Below are 17,340 nucleotides of genomic sequence, written 5' to 3'. Positions count from 1 at the left end.
CCGCACCTGCTGATTCGATCGGAGAATTTCATCAGATTGGCGAAAAATTGTCTTGTCTGGATACCACTTATTTCAACGTTGTTTACGAAGAACGGTAACAAAAAGTAATACAAATTCAAATCATTACGTAAAATACATGTTTATTACACTTAGTAAATTATACTTACTATTTAATTACTACACTAACGTAAATTGTCACATTTTGTGTAAACTACCGACCGTATTCACCGTATTATATTGCAAAAATTTAAATAATATTTTGTTCAGTAATCCTTTACTGTTTCTAAGCATGCTTCGTAAATGCTCACGTCACATGCATGCTCAGTCAGAGGCGAACCACGTTCGACGTCTTGCCGCCCTGTCACACTTACGTACGAATTTACAAGTGCGACAGAGAAGCAACATGTCGAACTTCGTTCTGATGACTAAAGGTGGGGACTGACTTGTAACATTTCGGTGTAATGTATCGTTTACGGCGATCGTGTTACATTACAGTTACATTCCAGCTACGCGGCGAACGCTCATTTTGTGCGCTCTGTTCATTTGTGCTCCATATTGTTTCAAAATGTCAGACATGGAGGTTGCGTGTGCTTCACTTATTTTACTAAGTTATTGCTATCTAAAAAAAAAAGAAAAAACTACCTACCTAAACTATATTGGATAAGTAATTTGTACCAAAGAAGAAACAACGATACGACTATAATGGATATTCTTCGTAACCAAGAGTTTACTGGTCAATACAGAAACTTCATTAGAATGTCGTCAACCGATTTTGACCGACTCATTAATTTAATTGGGCCGTTAGTGGTAAAGCAAGATACTAGATTGAAAAATTATTGAAAAATCCAGTCCCAAAACAAAATCACGCGAGACGTGCTCTTGCGGCGACTCGTGAACCTGTACTGACTTGTAATGTATCACTCAAAGGGATTCGCGTAAAAACCGACAGCCGAGTGGAGCACGCAGCGCTCGCGTCGAGCGGCTCGGTTCGCTGTACTGACTACTGTAATGCTCGGGTTGTATCGTGTTACATTACACCGAAATGGTACAAGTCAGTCGCCACCTTTAGATTTCCCGCGCCATTCGGCCATTTTGACAAGTGAGTTAGGATCAAAAAGGCGTAAGATGTATGAAAGCGTGCAGCACTTATTAGCACTTACGCTTGTTGTCTTTCGTGTTTAATTTTTAACGTATTTTCGGTAGTGAAGCGGTGATATTGAAGTGTCTGTCTCACTCCCTCTTTTGGTATTTCTAATTCATTGTTTCATTTTGAAATGATTTTTAATAGCCAGTTTAAACTCTCGCGCGAGCCACGAGACGAGCCGCGAGCCCACCGCTTACACTCTCGTCTCGTGGCGCGGCTCGCGGCTCGTCTCGTGGCTCGCGCGAGTTTAAACCGGCTAGAAGAATTTGAAGTGTTCATGTCAATGTCACAGTGACGAGGTGAATGGTACAAACTCAACGCATTTCTCGGTGGACCTTTTGCCATTGCAATAAGGTTTGTAGTTCGGCAGTTGACAGTGTGGACGGTTACTCGTTTCTTAATTTGAGTGTCAGTGAGCCGGCGAGCACCTAGCGGCTCGCGCCTCGCGCGAGAGTTTGTTGTAAGGGGCGTGTAAGCTATTAGGCCCGCGAGTGAATTTGAAAGGATGAGAGTTTTTTGAAATTTGAAGTGTGTGAATGATTTGTGTGGCAAGAGGTGTATGTGATGCGCGCGAGTAAATGAGTAAAATGAATGGAGGAGTGAAGTAAGACATTTTTGCGGTGTGAAGTACTGCGACAATTTAACATAATGAGCGGTACAAAAGAGGTGCCTCGCGAGTGAGCGACTCAACACTATAACAGAATGCCTCGCGAACGGCCTGTTCGCCTTTTTATTAACTACAGTTCCCACCATTTTACCGACTACCTGCTCGGTGAATCATGATTGGCCGTTACTCGACCAATCAGGGACGACAACCAATGAGGTGAGAGGTAGTGTTGCCAAATAGTACCAATTAATGTTCCTAAAGCGAAAATGTTGCTATATTAAAATAAATAATTGTTGTTTAAGTTATATTCTACTTATACATAAAATAAACGCTAACATACTCTTTTGTATATCCCAGATTATAGAATGTCAGTTTGGTTTCCCATTTTGCCCCATGCAACCATAATATAAACAGTGTTAGACTTATTGTTTATAAGTCTAAATTCTATATAGCTTTTTCTCGCTTGACTTATTTATTAGTGTGGTGGGTGATACAATGCTAGACGTTCCATTGTGTACGTCACTTCAACTTACAATGTGAAACCTAGCATTATAGAATTCTAGATTAATTACGGGTAGATAAAAAGAGAAAAACCAGCTTTATTGAAAAATGTAATCAAGGCATTTAATTTCTATGCAACTACGCATCATTTAACAGTGACACTCAATACGAAAGTTGCTATGGTTAAAATTTTTTTTCGCAACATCGCAACCCAATATAAGTGTACAGCAGTGTACAGTGGGTACAATGTACACATTCCGATATAACCTTTACGGTCGGCCTTGAGATTGGTCAAAGTCATTGCCGACTGCCGCACTACCTTTTAACACATATTTTACCTCTATAAATAATCTACAAGCTACCTACTAGGGAATTTTCCTCAATTCGTATTACCAGAGAGGTTACATCAATTCAGCCGACCGATCAAACACCGCAATGCCGCCGCAATGTAATGAAACTCGCATGCGAGTTCTCGCACCGTCGAAATGAGCCCGTTTTAAAATCAATCAATCAATCAATAATCATTTATTTCAAATAACAAAGATTCATAATACATGGTTAGTAACATAATAAATATCTAATTTATTGTCTACGTTAGTATTCTTATATCTAAGGTATTTGTACATTAATAACTAAATACATACTCCAATGCAACAGTGCGCACATCACTCGACTACTTGAGCATAGTTAGTAATGTGCAAACTGCAGCAATGCCGTATAAAAGGACAATCAATCCTATCCGCTATCATGGCCAGGATGCTGTTGCGGCTATAAAATTATTAGTGAAAATCGTGTTAGTTTAAATCAACATAAAACGTTATAATTAAGATAATTGAACTGGTGTTTTTACTATTTTTACCCTACCGTAAAATATGTTTGCTTCTTCGCAAGTATGATGAAAAACATTGTTTGATTTTGGACATTTCGTGCTATTTACAAATGTACGTATTTTCATTCAACTAATTAAGAAGAAGAAGTAACTACATATGTAACTTTTTAATCGAATTTCCATATTTCCTTCGTTCTGAGGCTACTCACCCTATATGAATCATAAAGGGGCCCACTGATTAACAGTCCGCCGGAGGATATCGGCCTGTCAGTTGTTCAGAACTGTCAACTCTTTGTTGTAACTGACAGGCCGATATCGTCCGGCGGACTGTTAATCAGTGGGCCCCTTTATGATTCATATAGGGTGAGTAGCCTCAAGAACTTATTTAGTCTTCAGAGCGTAATTAGTCAACAACCCAACCAAACACAATAATTTATGGGTCGCACCCAGAGCCCCGTGGCACACTGCCCCCGAATTTGGGTCGTCTGATTGTCTTCCAATTGATCGAATTGAATATTCGCGATTCGCGGAACGGAGCACGTGCTGGGTCGATTACATGTTCTATGGACGATACCTATTGTCAGTATTGTCGTAAAGTCTGTCCGGAAAGAGAAAAGTCGTGGAATGTATTGGGCCCCGTACATTCCACGACTCTTCTCTTTACGCACAAAGTCTAGACCTTTCCGTTCACTGCTAGACACGAATTTGAGACTAGTAGAGTGTCCCGAAATATTTAACCGTGGCATGGCGATGTACGGCCACGTTCACTATGTTATATTGCAACAGCGCCATCTACTTCATCCGTTAAATAGATACAAAATAGTAGTTACTTTCTTTAGCAGCGCATTTTAGCATTACGACAGCACCATCTATCGAAGATCTGGCATAACAGGCAAGCCCTAATATAAATATATTGTTCCAGGTAGTGACGGACGAGAGTGACGGCTGTGGCGCCAAGTTCTCAGCGCTGATTGTCTCCGACAAGTTCCAGGGGAAGCCGCTGCTGGCGCGCCATAGGTAACATAACTAACTAACTACTATCTTGGCTCAGTGATCCAAAGAGAAACTTGGCCTCCGAAACGAGTGTGCGACCTGTCCCGTTCCAGCGCAAATTCCTGCCAGTTACTGACGCGAAGCTGAAGCAGATCCGCCGTAAAGGGCCCACAGATTACCAGTTCGCCGGACGATATCAGCCTGTCAGTTAAACACAAAAGGTCCAGTTCTTCCGTTATTACCTTCAAAAACCCTTTAATTCGCATTCGGTATCTCTGAAATGAAAAAGCTTACGTGTTTGCTCTCACATACACCATTCACAGACCAAACAATACAGATCCCAAGAAATAGTACCATTTATCTGAGAATTTAAACTTTAATGCAATGAGTTAAGGCTTATTATTGGTTGATTAAGTATCTTTGTTCTCTGACGCTGAATTATGGATAATGAAATAAAACAGCTTGTATTGGATGTATTGTTCATTATGAGATTAATATAGAATGTTTTGGCGAATAAATATAAATAAATACTAACCTTTCCTTATTGATGCTGAATATACAAAATGAACTGAACTAATATAGAGTTATTTTTTCATCGTAAACACGTATTGTTATTATAATTTTTTTCATAACAAAAAGATACCATTGTACAGTTTTGAACTGCGTCAATACGTTGAACAGTAGAATGATATGATCAAACTTTTCTTTCTAAACAGTTTTCCTTGATTATATCGCGAAGTTGAAAGGTCATTTTCGAATGATAAAAAAATGGTAGGAGCATGTCTAATTATGGCCGATGTAGGGTTCTGCAGTCACCAGCCACCCATACAAACACAATGGGGTTGGCAACTGTGAAAGGTTTGCATAGATGGCGCCATCATAGCTTGTCCCTTTTTCTATGAGAATGGCGTTGGCCGGTCGAACTATTTAGCAGATGGCGCCATCATAGCTTGCCCTGTCAAAAATTTGACACAATTCTAGGGACTGACAGGGCCCCGGATGTGCCAGCTCTTTTCACAAAAAAAATAAGCCGGTTCACAAAAAAAAAAGAACTTGTGGTGGTAATTAGTGAGTTTTGCTTGTCACCTGACGATATATTCATGTAGAGACCGGATAGGTGTATATCCGAAAAATACAGAACCCCATTAAAAAAACAATTGACGCTCACGTAATCTATATATTCCTTGCCCGCAGACTCGTCAACTCAGTTCTTCAGGAGGAGCTGAAGGAGATACACGCGTTCACGCAGAAAACCCTCACGCCCGACCAGTGGAAGGCTCAACAATGATGTGCTAGAATAAAATGAGAATTTAAAAAAAGTAGTCTTTTTTTTATTGAAAATGTTGAGCGGCGAGAATTTGTATACCGTGAGTGTGTCGGCGCCGGGGAAGGTGATCCTGCACGGGGAACACGCGGTGGTATACGGGAAAACGGCTATCGCTGTCAGCCTCGGGCTGAGGAGTTCCATCGTTATAAAGGTATGTTTTTTATTTATTTATTATATAACAGGACATTTATACCTTTGTATTTATATATCGGCCCTATGGTCCGCGTTCGCTTCTTATGAGTATTCAAAAATTACAAAATTCAGTGAATATTTAAAATAATTTCAATCTATAAAGGTATATATGTTTTTTCGTTATAAAGAGGGTCATTGTTGTTCTAAAAGGTGTGCAGAAAATGATACGTTTCTGCACTAGAACATTTTACGTTCGAAGTAAGATTTTATAATTTTTTTAGGATAAGCAATTGTAATTTGGGTTTAAATGGACTTATTATACAATTTCCATTCTGATATTTAACTCCCCATTCCATAAATAACGATCCTTTTGGCTAAATTGTTAATGGAAAGTACCCTCAAGAAATACTATGCATATGTATATTTCGGTACTTCGGTGTTTTTAAAAGACACATTCATTTTACTTTCCTCGTATTCGAAATGAAAAGTAGAGTACTTACCTCGGCAGAAATGAGCGTCTTTCAACAATAGTACATTACTGCAGACGCCGGGAAGGAAGGGCTTGCCGGGTGAGTAGGTATAGCCGGCCGACCGTAGGGAGGCCGGATAGTGATACGAAGCCGGCAAGACCTTTTCACGGCTAGGCATGTATAGTGCTTTTCTCAAACATGCAATGAAATAAAAAAATACACCACTCAAAAAAACAAATTTATAATCTTTATAATAAAAATCCAACTTCACAACAAAAGTTTTTTAATTTTTCTTCCAATCACGCCATAATTGTTTTTTTTTTACGGAAGTCGTCCGTATTTCGCGTGTGTAGTGTTCGAATAGACCTTATTAGGGCCATTATACACAATCTGATAATAAGAATCTCAATTTCTATAAATAAAATAAATGCAGAGGATTTTAAATATTGTCTATGGTCTCTGGTGACTTACGTATAGACAAAATTTTAAATTTATTCATCTACACATTGAATCATACAGATTCGTATTCTTAATATCAGTACGTTCGTGTATAACAGGCGTTAACACGGATATTTTGGTCCGATAACCATTCATTCACCAAAAATATAAAAAAAAAAAATATTTAATTCGGCTGTTTAGTCTGTTCATGGACACAGACCCCATGTTTACATTAGAATTTAAAAAAAAATTACTTCCCGGCCTAGGCCTTCAATTTCGTATGAAATTCCTTTACAGTTCTCTGGAGTTGCTCCGCCCTAAACGTGATACTTCGAAGCCTGATATAACGCCCGGAGCGACGACATTTCATTGCATGTTTGAGAAAACTACTATTTTTTTCAAAAATAATTATATTTACTCAAAAATAATTTTTAATCACGTTATTACTGGCAAACCTCATTATTTACAAATGGCTACTATATTGCAATTAAAAATAAAACGTACCCGACACTGTTTTATTTAGGTGCTTTACACCTAAAGATTTTCTAAAAGATCTAAGAAAGTCTCTTATTTTTATCTGCAAGGACTGCAAGTTATCTGCTAATCTGCAGAACTTGGCACCCAGTTAGATTTTAATTATTTTCTTTGAAGTAGACAATCACTAGAAAAGCGACTACATAATTTAATGTAATCCGAGAACGCAACTCATGCTAGACCGCCTAGATAATATAAATATTTATATTATAACTAAAATAATAACGGCCAAGGTGGTAAAGTCTGTCTGTATTTATAATAATTATTTCAACATATGTCAATTAATAATTATTATACGAATAAATAACAGCTTAGATTTAAGTATAATACAATATATGAAAGGTATTTTATTTCTTATAAATCTACTTACTGAATGATTGTCTTTTTATAAAACAGAAATAAATAATATTAATTTTTTAATAATATTAGTTACGTTCGCGTGGGGTGATGACGATTGATAAAAACTATCCTATGTCCTTTCTCGGACTTCAATCTATCCCCACAGGTCAATTTTATCTAAATCGGTTTAGCGGTTTAAGCGTGAAGAGGTAACAGACAGAGTTACTTATAATATTTTATTTATAATATTAGCAGGCATGTTCTTGCTGTTGATTGTATGTTTGTATGTTTCCCCGCTTCATATGAGAGCTTTTAGCTATATTTGTGTGTTCACTGTAATATTAATTAATATATGTATGGGTTGTGTGAGTTTTTTTTATTCATGTGCAATACGGGCACGAGGAAGACATTTTGCCGGAGCTTGTGATGCGATTCAAATGCAGTTTTTTTTTGTTTTCTTATTATCAAACAAAATATAATAAACGCGACATAATTTATATATAAAAAAACAATAGCTTTTACATATAGTTGGGTTCTACAAAAAACACTTATTTTTTTTATACACTTACTTTTAAATATATACTTAAACAAATTATTTTACATTATTTTATTGTCACAGTTATTTTGATTAAATGTATAACTTTGTTTATAGATTTTCGTTTTGCAGTTTTGCAACGCCTTGGTTGTACTGCAACGCTGTAATGAATTTGAATATAATAAATAAATATATAATCATAATGGAAACTAGCATAACTCAAAAAATGCGTTTGCAACTCTTCACGACCTTTTCGATCGTGAAGCGTTGCTGGCGGCCTAGCCAAGGTGATAATCGCTATCGCTTCGCCATCGAATCGCTTTGTGTCTCTATATCACTCTTCCATATTAGTGTGACAGTGACAGTTGCGTTTCGTTCGCTACGGAGCATTAGCGATTGGCATGTTGTCTACGGGGCTTGCTCCATCCAGGCTCCCACATCACTTTGAACCAAGCCCTCACACATCCATCTTTACAGGAAGTTAAAACCGCCGGAGAACCAGCGGTCTACATCCACCTACCCTGCGTCGGTCTCCAGGAGACCATACCCCTCAACCCCACCGTGAAGGCCCTCTTCAACCCGCAGCTCTGCCACGGTGTCACCGGCAAGTTCTCCTGGAAGATACCAGGGCACCTGGACCATGACAACCATCTTAGGAAGGTCAACGAGTTCCTGCATCAGATCAAGCCTAATTTCGATGAGCTCCCGAATAACCAGAAGAATTCTCTGAGGAGCTTCCTCTATATGTATTCGGGGATATTTGGGAGTACGAATTTGCAGGTAAATTTTATTGCGGTGTATCTATCCTAATTTTGAACTATTTATTGAACTTTTGCCAATGATACGTGAATTCTCTTTGTCCCGTATTACATTAGGGTAATTTTCCAAATACTATTCTACTATTTCTACTACAAAGTTTTTTTACGGTGTACCCATAGTGGTTGTGTAGTTTTTGTGTGTTGTAAAGCTTCAGTGGTATTCTAATTTAACTACTTTAGTGTCAGGACATGCATTAAATTTTATTTGCATTCTAACGCTGCATCTTACGTAAGCGAACAACTCGCAAACGCGAAGCGACGCGGCGCGGCGCGGCGGGCCCACGACGATCGCGTTTGCAACGAGATCGCCCACGTAGGACACTTCTATAGGTATCAAAGGATTTATTCACCCCGCGCCGCATCGCTTCGCGTTCGCGTGTTGTTCGCCTACGTAGTACGCTGCGTAACTAAAATCCAATAAAGCGTCGAGTGCGGAAACTACCAAATAAGGCGAAGCATTCCAGAACTTATTAGGGAATTTAAAGTGAGATCATAAGCCAGGCAATGATGTAAACTGCTTCGCTAAGAGATACGGCTAATGGCTAAAAGGAAGAAGTAATTTAAAATACTTATAAACCCATTTCCCCATTTCCAGAATGTAGGTTCGGTTTTAAAGTATTTAGACGACATTCATTTACAAATCTCTATCTATTTGTATGCCAATAGGCACGACACACTATGTCGATACTGAAATATTTGTTTAACATTTTGTAACATGCATGTTGAACAAATAAATCTTTGAATTTTTAGGGTTCCGTACCCAAAGGGTAAAAACGGGACCCTATTACTAAGACTCCGCTGTCCGTCCGTCCGTCCGTCCGTCCGTCCGTCCGTCCGTCCGTCCGTCCGTCCGTCCGTCCGTCCGTCCGTCTGTCTGTCACCAGGCTGTATCTCACGAACCGTGATAGCTAGACAGTTGAAATTTTCACAGATGATGTATTTCTGTTGCTGCTATAACAACAAATACTAAAAACAGAACAAAATAAAGATTTAAGTGGGCTCCCATACAACAAACGTGATTTTTGACCGAAGTTAAGCAACGTCGGGCGGGGTCAGTACTTGGATGGGTGACCGTTTTTTTGGTTGTTTTGTTCTATTTTTTGTTGATGGTGCGGAACCCTACGTGCGCGAGTCCGACTCGCACTTGGCCGGTTTTTGAATTCCAATCTCCCCAGGTGAAATCCATGGACATCTCCATGGGTTCGGAGCTGACCATAGGCGCGGGGACCGGCAGCTCTGCCTCGTTCGCCGTCTGCCTCGCGGGGGCGCTGTTACGGCTGATGGCGCTGCGGGCGCGAGGCAGCTTCGAACCGCCCGGCGACTTTGAGCCGCGCGAGGCAGAGGCGATTTCAGCTTGGGCGTATAATTGCGAGCGGATTATGCATGGGACGCCTTCTGGTGAGTCTTGCTTATATTTAGACATTTTCGATCTTTGTTCGAACTGTGGCTCAGGACTAGACTTTTGCCACGCTTTGCACAAACTTAGCAGTAAGAATACATACAAGGCATACATCACTACATAGTATAAAACAAAGTCGCTTCCCGCTGTCTGTCCCTATGTATGCTTTAGATCTTTAAAACTACGCAACGGATTTGTATGCGGTTTTTTTTAATAGATAGAGCGATTCAAGAGGAAGGTTTATGTATTATTGGTTAACCCGTGCGAAGCCAAGGCGGGTCGCTAGTATCCCTATAAAATCCATACTTAACATAGCGGTTCGCATGGAAACTTAGCGTCCGACTCTATAGGCATCGGAACGGGCAGAAATAGAGATTTGCAAGCTATACTCTGGCAAACCTAGTTTGCCAAACTATATTAACATTTTTGTTTACACGTAGGTATTTAATATTAAACTTTTTACTAAACTAAATGACGTATATAGCTGTTTATTATCAGTTAATAATTAATTAAAGTTTAATAAGTGTTGTTGTTTGCTTTTGAATAAGTAACATATGTTCAAATAATGATTTTAAATGCAGACGCCAACAACCATTATTTTGTCCACTGGTTTGCATTGCATCCAAAATCATCGAAGCAATTGGCAAACGCCCTTGGCACACATCGCGGATTCGAACCTTGAACCTCGGTACAGCGTGGCCTTGCACTGTCAAATGCGAATCACTTGACGTGAATTATTCGATGAATTGGCTACCTACTTAAGCTTCCGAACTTATTCTCTGAATGTACAGTCGACGTCAAAGAGAAATTTACAGCCAAAGTAACAAAAAATGTTTACACGACCTAAATGCTATGACAATAAAGTCGTGTAAATAATTTTTTGTAACGTTAGTCGTAAAGATCTCTTTGACGTCGACTGTACCATCCATATAGTCAAACCCACCAAAACGTATGTCTTTTGTTTAATACATGTGTCAAAATGTTGCATTCTTACATTTCCGACTTCAAATGTAGGTATTGTATTTGTAAGAGGTAGAGAATATGTAGTAAGATAATCTTTAATAGAAAAAAACCGACTTCTCTAACTACTAGCCTGGACCCACTTAACGGCGCTTATACTTTATTTGGTAATCATAGTGGTTTGTTTAGTTTAGGTATCATAGTGGTTTTCCGGATCAAGGTCCGGGTCCGTGTTCGGATCCGGGTCCGAGTCCGAGTACGGGTCCGAGTCCGAGTACGGGTCCGAGTCCGAGTACGGGTCCGAGTCCGGAGTCCGGGGCCCAGTCCAAGTCAAAATCGAAATTCAGAATCACAAAACGTGTACTATGCGTCGTTGAAGAGTTCCGTTATGATCATCATCAGCAGTTCCACTGCATCAAATGCGACAGTTTTTAATGAAAATGCTTAATTTTTTGATGAAAATACAAAAATCTCTATATGCATGCCTTTAAGATTTGAGGAGTTCCCTCGATTCCTCATGGATCCCATCATCAGAACTCGAGCTTGACAAAAATGTGGCTTAAAAACTTAACTTGCTTAACAAACATAACGAAGAGGACAAATCGTCAAACGTGTACTATGCGTCGTTGAAGAGTTCCGTTCTGATCATCATCAGCAGTTCCACTTCATCAAATGTCACTTTTTTAAATGTATATGCTTGATTTGTTGATAAAAACACAAAAATCACTATATGTATGCCTTTAAGATTTGAGGAGTTCCCTCGATTACTCATGGATCCCATCATCAGAACTGGGTTTTGACAAAAACGGGACCAATCTGTATGCATATACATACAATCAAAAAAAAAGTTTTCAAAATCGGTCCAGTAATGACGGAGATATGGAGTAACAAACATAAAAAAAAATAAAAAAAATAAAAAAAAAACATACAACCGAATTGATAACCTCCTCCTTTTAGATTTGGAAGTCGGTTAAAAAATAGCTTGTCGTATATGCGGCGAAGAGGAAGAGACAGTAAAACTCCTAATGTGTGAATGGCATGCCCTCGCCAGACAAAGAATGAAGGACTTTGGAGCAGGATATCTGGAACCAAAGGACTTTAAAACGCTACCCATGAGCTCCATCATCCGACACATGGATATGGTGGGAAAAGCTCTTGAGTAGCTGACGGATCTTCTCTAGGGGGTAATTGCACAAAAGATCCCTATGGGTCGAAGTTAACCGCAAGAGCCCCAGACTACCATAAGATAAGATAAGAAGATTAGAAAATAGCAAATTAAAATACGAATACTAGGTATTCAAATTTGTATCCTATCGATGTTCCGAAATATTTTTGACGTGTTATAATTTTCCGAATTTTTATTTGTCTAAATTCGTTTTTTAACCGACTTCCAAATCTAAAAGGAGGAGGTTATTGTATGTTTTTTTTTATTTTTTTTTATGTTTGTTACTCCATATCTCCGTCATTACTGGACCGATTTTGAAAATTCTTTTTTTGATTGTATGTATATTCATACAGATTGGTCCCGTTTTTGTCAAAACCCAGTTCTGATGATGGGATCCATGAGGAATCGAGGGAACTCCTCAAATCTTAAAGGTGTGCGTATAGAGATTTTTGTATTTTCATCAGAAAATCAAGCATTTTTATTAAAAACTGTCGCATTTGATGAAGTGGAACTGCTGATGATGATCAGAACAGAACTCTTCAACGACCCATAGTTCACGTTTGGCGATTTGTCCTCTTCGTTATGTTTGTTAAGCAAGTTTAGTTTTTAAGCCACATTTCTGTCAAGCTCGAGTTCTGATGATGAGATCCATAAGGAATCGAGGGAACTCCTCAAATCTTAAAGGCATGCATATAGAGATTTTTGTATTTTCATCAAAAAATTAAGCATTTTCATTAAAAACTGTCGCATTTGATGCAGTGGAACACAACAATCACTATATGTATGTGATTGTTGTGTTTTAATCAACAAATCAAGCATATACATTTAAAAAGTAACATTTGAGTAAGTGTAACTGCTGATGATGACCAGAACGAAACTCTTTAACGACGCATAGCTCGCGTTTGGCGATTTTTTCTTTTCGTTATGTTTGTTAAGCAAGTTAGGTTTTTAAGCCATATTTATGTCAAGCTCAAGTTCTGAACATGGGATCCATGAGAAATCGAGGGAACTCGTCAAATCTTAAAGGCACACGTATAGAATTTTCTGTATTTTCATCATAAAATAAAGCATTAACATTAAAAACTGTCGCATTTGATGAACTGGAACTGCTGATGATGATCAGAACAGAACTCTTCAACGACGCATAGTACATGTTTGGTGATTTCAAATTTCGACTTTGACTTGGACTGGGACCCGGTCTCGGATCCAGATCCGGACTCGTACCCGGATCCGGTTCGGACCCGGACCCGGACCTGGACTCGGATTCGGACTCGGACCTGGACTAGACCCAGACTCGGACCCGGACTCGGACACAGACCCGGACCTTGACCTGGAAAACCACCATGATACCTAAACTAAATAAACCACTATGATTACCTACCATAAAATGTAGGTATAAAGTATGATGAGGCCAAACCCCTCCCGCTCAAACCCCCGTACACCGCACCGCATGCGCCGTTAAGTGGGTTAGGTTAGGTTTGAACTGCTATCCTCACAGAACCGAACAAAAGTGGGTTAGGTTAGGTTAGAACTGCGAGCCTTACAGAAACGAAATGCTTCCTTTTCTACATAGCGCACCATCTACAATAATCTTTCTCCGGGCCGCATAGAAGTCGGTTTTTTTTTCTTAAAAATTATTCCAAAACCATTTCTTAATCTGAACTTTTCAAATAATATACTTAGTCGCCATTAGATGTTAGGTTTGTGACTGTTCTATATATTATACTACTCTTTGTTTGTGACCCTTCTCAAACGACAGTTTTTGTAAAAAGAACAACGGGTTGCACTCCGGGAGTGCCTGCAGAAGTGAAAACTCAATGACTATTGCAAAATGTCTGCAGCACTATGTATAAATGAGGTTAACGCCATCTAGCGTTATTTCGTCGCATTACTTGAAACCCCTAAGCACATCACTGTTAGTACTCGAGTTAAATTAATAACAGTTAGAGCGAAACTCACTAGATGGCATTTAAATCAATAAAGAAAAACTCAATGACATTGTAAGTTTTTCGATCAGGTCACGTGTCTGTCTTACGGTAATTTTTTCCCCACCTCAAAAAGTACACAGCGTCGCTAAAGAAGTTTTCACTTCAAACTATTTAGGCAAATCAAATACAGGAATACAATTCTTCGTAAGAAAGAATCGGAAGAAGAAGGACACCTAGACAACACAAATGAGCATGCAATGCACATTGTCAATGTCAAAATCGAACGTTCCTTCCGAAGCTAGTAACGCCTTGCATTGTTACAAAGTTTATTGTGACGTCACACGTCTGAATAGAATAGGTATGCGAACAATATGTAAATAACTTTGATCGTAAAAAAACTATTCATGCATAGTTACATTATGCAAAATTTTATTCAAATTTCTTATGTTCAATGTCCAACGTCAATAAAAAGTTTTAAGTTTTAGACAAATTTGAATTTCATGTTTTATAATTATTGAAAATACTGGCGAGATCGAAAAAATTATATTTAGTATCTTCTGATACTTATTTTAAGCTAATCTATGTTTAAGCGTCATATTTTAATATGATACTTTTTATTGAAATGTAAATAGACCCTAACATAATAAAAATAAATATTGTATCACGTTCTGCTGACATGCTTAATTTTGGACTACCTGTTATCGAAATGGCTTATAATTACAACGATTACAAAAATGCATGTTTCATACATTAAAATTCCATAAAATCAAACTTTAAAGAGCTGTCCAAGGGAACGCAACCATAGAAACGAGTGAAAAGAAAAAGTAGATTCACCCATAATAGTACATTATTGTCGAGGTTCGGAAGTAGCTACTTGCAGGCTGAGGATTCGTTTTAAACGGACGACCTTGGGAGTCCGTTTAATTGAATCCGAAGCCAGCAAGTAGCCTTCCAGCCGAGTCATATATAGTGCTTTTCTCAAAAATGGTGCAAGAAATAGAAATATTTTACAGAACTTACAGAAGCAACGTTCTAATTTTCCATTAATTTTCACAGAAAAAAATACAACCATTAAAAAAATTAGCTTGCCGCCTTTAAAAAAAAAAGAAGTGTATTTTTCTGCTGAAAATACGCCAACCTATTTGAGACACCTAAATAGTCGCGGTACCAACATTAAGCTTGTAACAGACTATCGCACCGCACCGCGACCTTGGAGCGTCGCACCCATAAGTGAGAGCGAGAAAGAGATATCTGTTTCACCCATAAGTGAGAGGGAGAAAGAGATATCTGTTTCTCGCTCTCACTTATGGGTGCGACGCTCCAAGGTCGCGGTGCGGTGCGATAGTCTGTTATAGGCTTTATAATAATAAGTGCTGATCATCTGTTTGGCTGTTTAAGGGACCTATGCCTTCATTTGATATGGCCATTTGAAGTTTTAAAAAGTTTGGAACTCGTTATATAATGGAATTTGTATGCAACATTGCAGTCCCGAAATCGAGACTGCAATGTTTTTAACTTTTTAATTTTTCGAATGACCATAAACTACGCACTTCGCGACCTATTTTTTAACCGGCAACGTCGACTTTGCCGTCCATTTTTGAGAAAATGTATTTTCCAGGCATAGACAACGAGACCTGCACATTCGGCTCGATCGTCTCCTTCAAGAAGGGCACGAAGCCGCGCCACCTCGACATCCGGCTGAACCTGCGGGTACTCCTCGTAGACTCGCGCGTGAACCGCGAAACGCACGCCCTGCTCGTTAAAGTAGCGGGCATGCGGCAAAGGAACACCGCGGCCGTGGACCACGTGATGAACGCGCTCGACGACATCGCGCACACTGCCACGCAGGTAACTACTACTGTCTTATGCGAGCCTGGTACTTTTAGATGCAGACGGAAGATTCTTAATGACAAAATTGCTTCTTTTCCCACAAATGTCATCTTCTTAGTTTTGTGATCATCGCGCTGAATGACGCGCAGGTATCATTTGTCCAATCTGTCATTTTAGTACAACATTGGGAAGAATTGTTCTTTAGTAAATTGGCACAACATTGGGAAAAATGGTTAGTAAATTGGCCAATCGAACTGCCATTTTAGTTTCTGCGATATAAAAACACAGCTTAGTACTTTTAAAGCAGTCTTCCGGTGATGTTTATAACACTTAAATTAATGCAACTCCTAAACCCTACGTAGAAGCATCTATTGAGAAGAACAATGGTAAAACCTATGACACGACCTCCGAGTCCTACAGTGGAGCGATTACTGTCATATATGATATTTTGATCATTTTGACTGTATTTCAGACAGAACACATTTTTGTTTCAGGTTTTGGAAAAACTCGCTGGTGGCAAGTGTCCAGCTGACACGGACGCAGACTATCAACACTTAGGAGTAAGGATCATTTTGTATCTTGCACTGTTCAAGTTTCTCTTCCCTTACCTAATCATCATTTAAATTATTTGTTGGCATGTGTTACGTAGAATGTTTTTAATAAATATTTACCTACATTACATAATATTATGCTAAAGTATACTATAAATGTTTCAGGAACTGTGGGACATGAACCACTGTCTTTTGGCGGCATTAGGCGTATCACACCCAGCCCTAGAAGCGATCAGAAGCCAGGCGCGGGCCCGGAACCTTGCCTGCAAGCTCACGGGTGCTGGTGGTGGAGGGTAAGCATTATTTTTCTTTATTAGTCATTCCACTAGTCTTTATATTGAGCAAGATCGCGTTAAATGCCCTCAAATGTACTTATTTATGTTATCGTCTGAAGTATAAAAGTAATTCTTGTTTGTGTTTACAATTTGGTGCCGTGACCAGGATCCTTGCAGTTTGGTCTAACTCGGAACTCTTTAGTCTAACTCCTAAGTCTCACTCGGGTGTAAAAAGGAAACCGCTTTGTATAATTTTTGCCTTTTTTTCACAAAAGTTATCAGCTAAAGATGGACTTGCTATTAAAATGATAGGCCTTTTCAATTAGAAAAAGCGTTTTGCAATTCATCACCCTACTTATTATTTTCTTTTACAGCTACGCGATGATCCTCATCCCGCCTTCAACTCCACGCACCACTGTGGACTCCCTCACGGGTCAGCTCCTCGAGAACGGCTTCCGCGTCACCGAGACCTGCCTCGGCGGCCCCGGCGTGCAGCTCGAGATGTGACACAGAGAACAAGGCTAAAGCTGGTACAATACTACTCCTACTAATATTTCAGCAGCGT

General features: G+C 39.2%; 2 protein-coding genes across 2 annotated transcripts in view; both read left to right on the top strand.

Annotated features, from left to right (window-relative positions):
- LOC134657273 (bolA-like protein 2) overlaps window positions 1–5,393 on the top strand; it is a 50,278-nt gene extending 44,885 nt beyond the window's left edge. The window contains exons 2-3 of the mRNA XM_063512853.1: window positions 4,004–4,098; window positions 5,269–5,393. Of these exons, the coding sequence (XP_063368923.1) occupies window positions 4,004–4,098; window positions 5,269–5,362 (189 nt within the window). The 3' untranslated portion in view covers window positions 5,363–5,393. The remainder of the gene's footprint in view (window positions 1–4,003; window positions 4,099–5,268) is intronic.
- Window positions 5,394–5,414: 21 nt separating this feature from the next.
- On the top strand, window positions 5,415–17,340 carry LOC134657242 (mevalonate kinase). Its single transcript, XM_063512813.1, has 7 exons — window positions 5,415–5,552; window positions 8,327–8,629; window positions 9,843–10,065; window positions 15,738–15,967; window positions 16,444–16,509; window positions 16,666–16,793; window positions 17,150–17,340. Exons 1-7 carry the CDS (start codon window positions 5,415–5,417, stop codon window positions 17,280–17,282), a joined length of 1,221 nt encoding a protein of 406 aa, XP_063368883.1. The 3' UTR covers window positions 17,283–17,340.

The sequence above is a fragment of the Cydia amplana genome, chromosome 19 (genome assembly GCF_948474715.1).
Source record: "Cydia amplana chromosome 19, ilCydAmpl1.1, whole genome shotgun sequence".
Classification (NCBI taxonomy): Eukaryota; Metazoa; Arthropoda; class Insecta; order Lepidoptera; family Tortricidae; genus Cydia; species Cydia amplana.
The sequence above is the reverse complement of the archived record's forward strand: the minus strand, read 5'-3'. Positions and strand labels throughout refer to the sequence as shown.

Coding starts and splice junctions, on each gene's coding strand:
- LOC134657242 (XM_063512813.1), top strand. CDS start 5,415: ATGTTGAGCGGCGAGAATTTGTATACCGTGAGTGTGTCGGCGCCGGGG. Junction 8,630..9,842: donor TTGGGAGTACGAATTTGCAG/GTAAATTTTATT, acceptor CAATCTCCCCAG/GTGAAATCCATGGACATCTC. Junction 16,794..17,149: donor ACGGGTGCTGGTGGTGGAGG/GTAAGCATTATT, acceptor TTTCTTTTACAG/CTACGCGATGATCCTCATCC.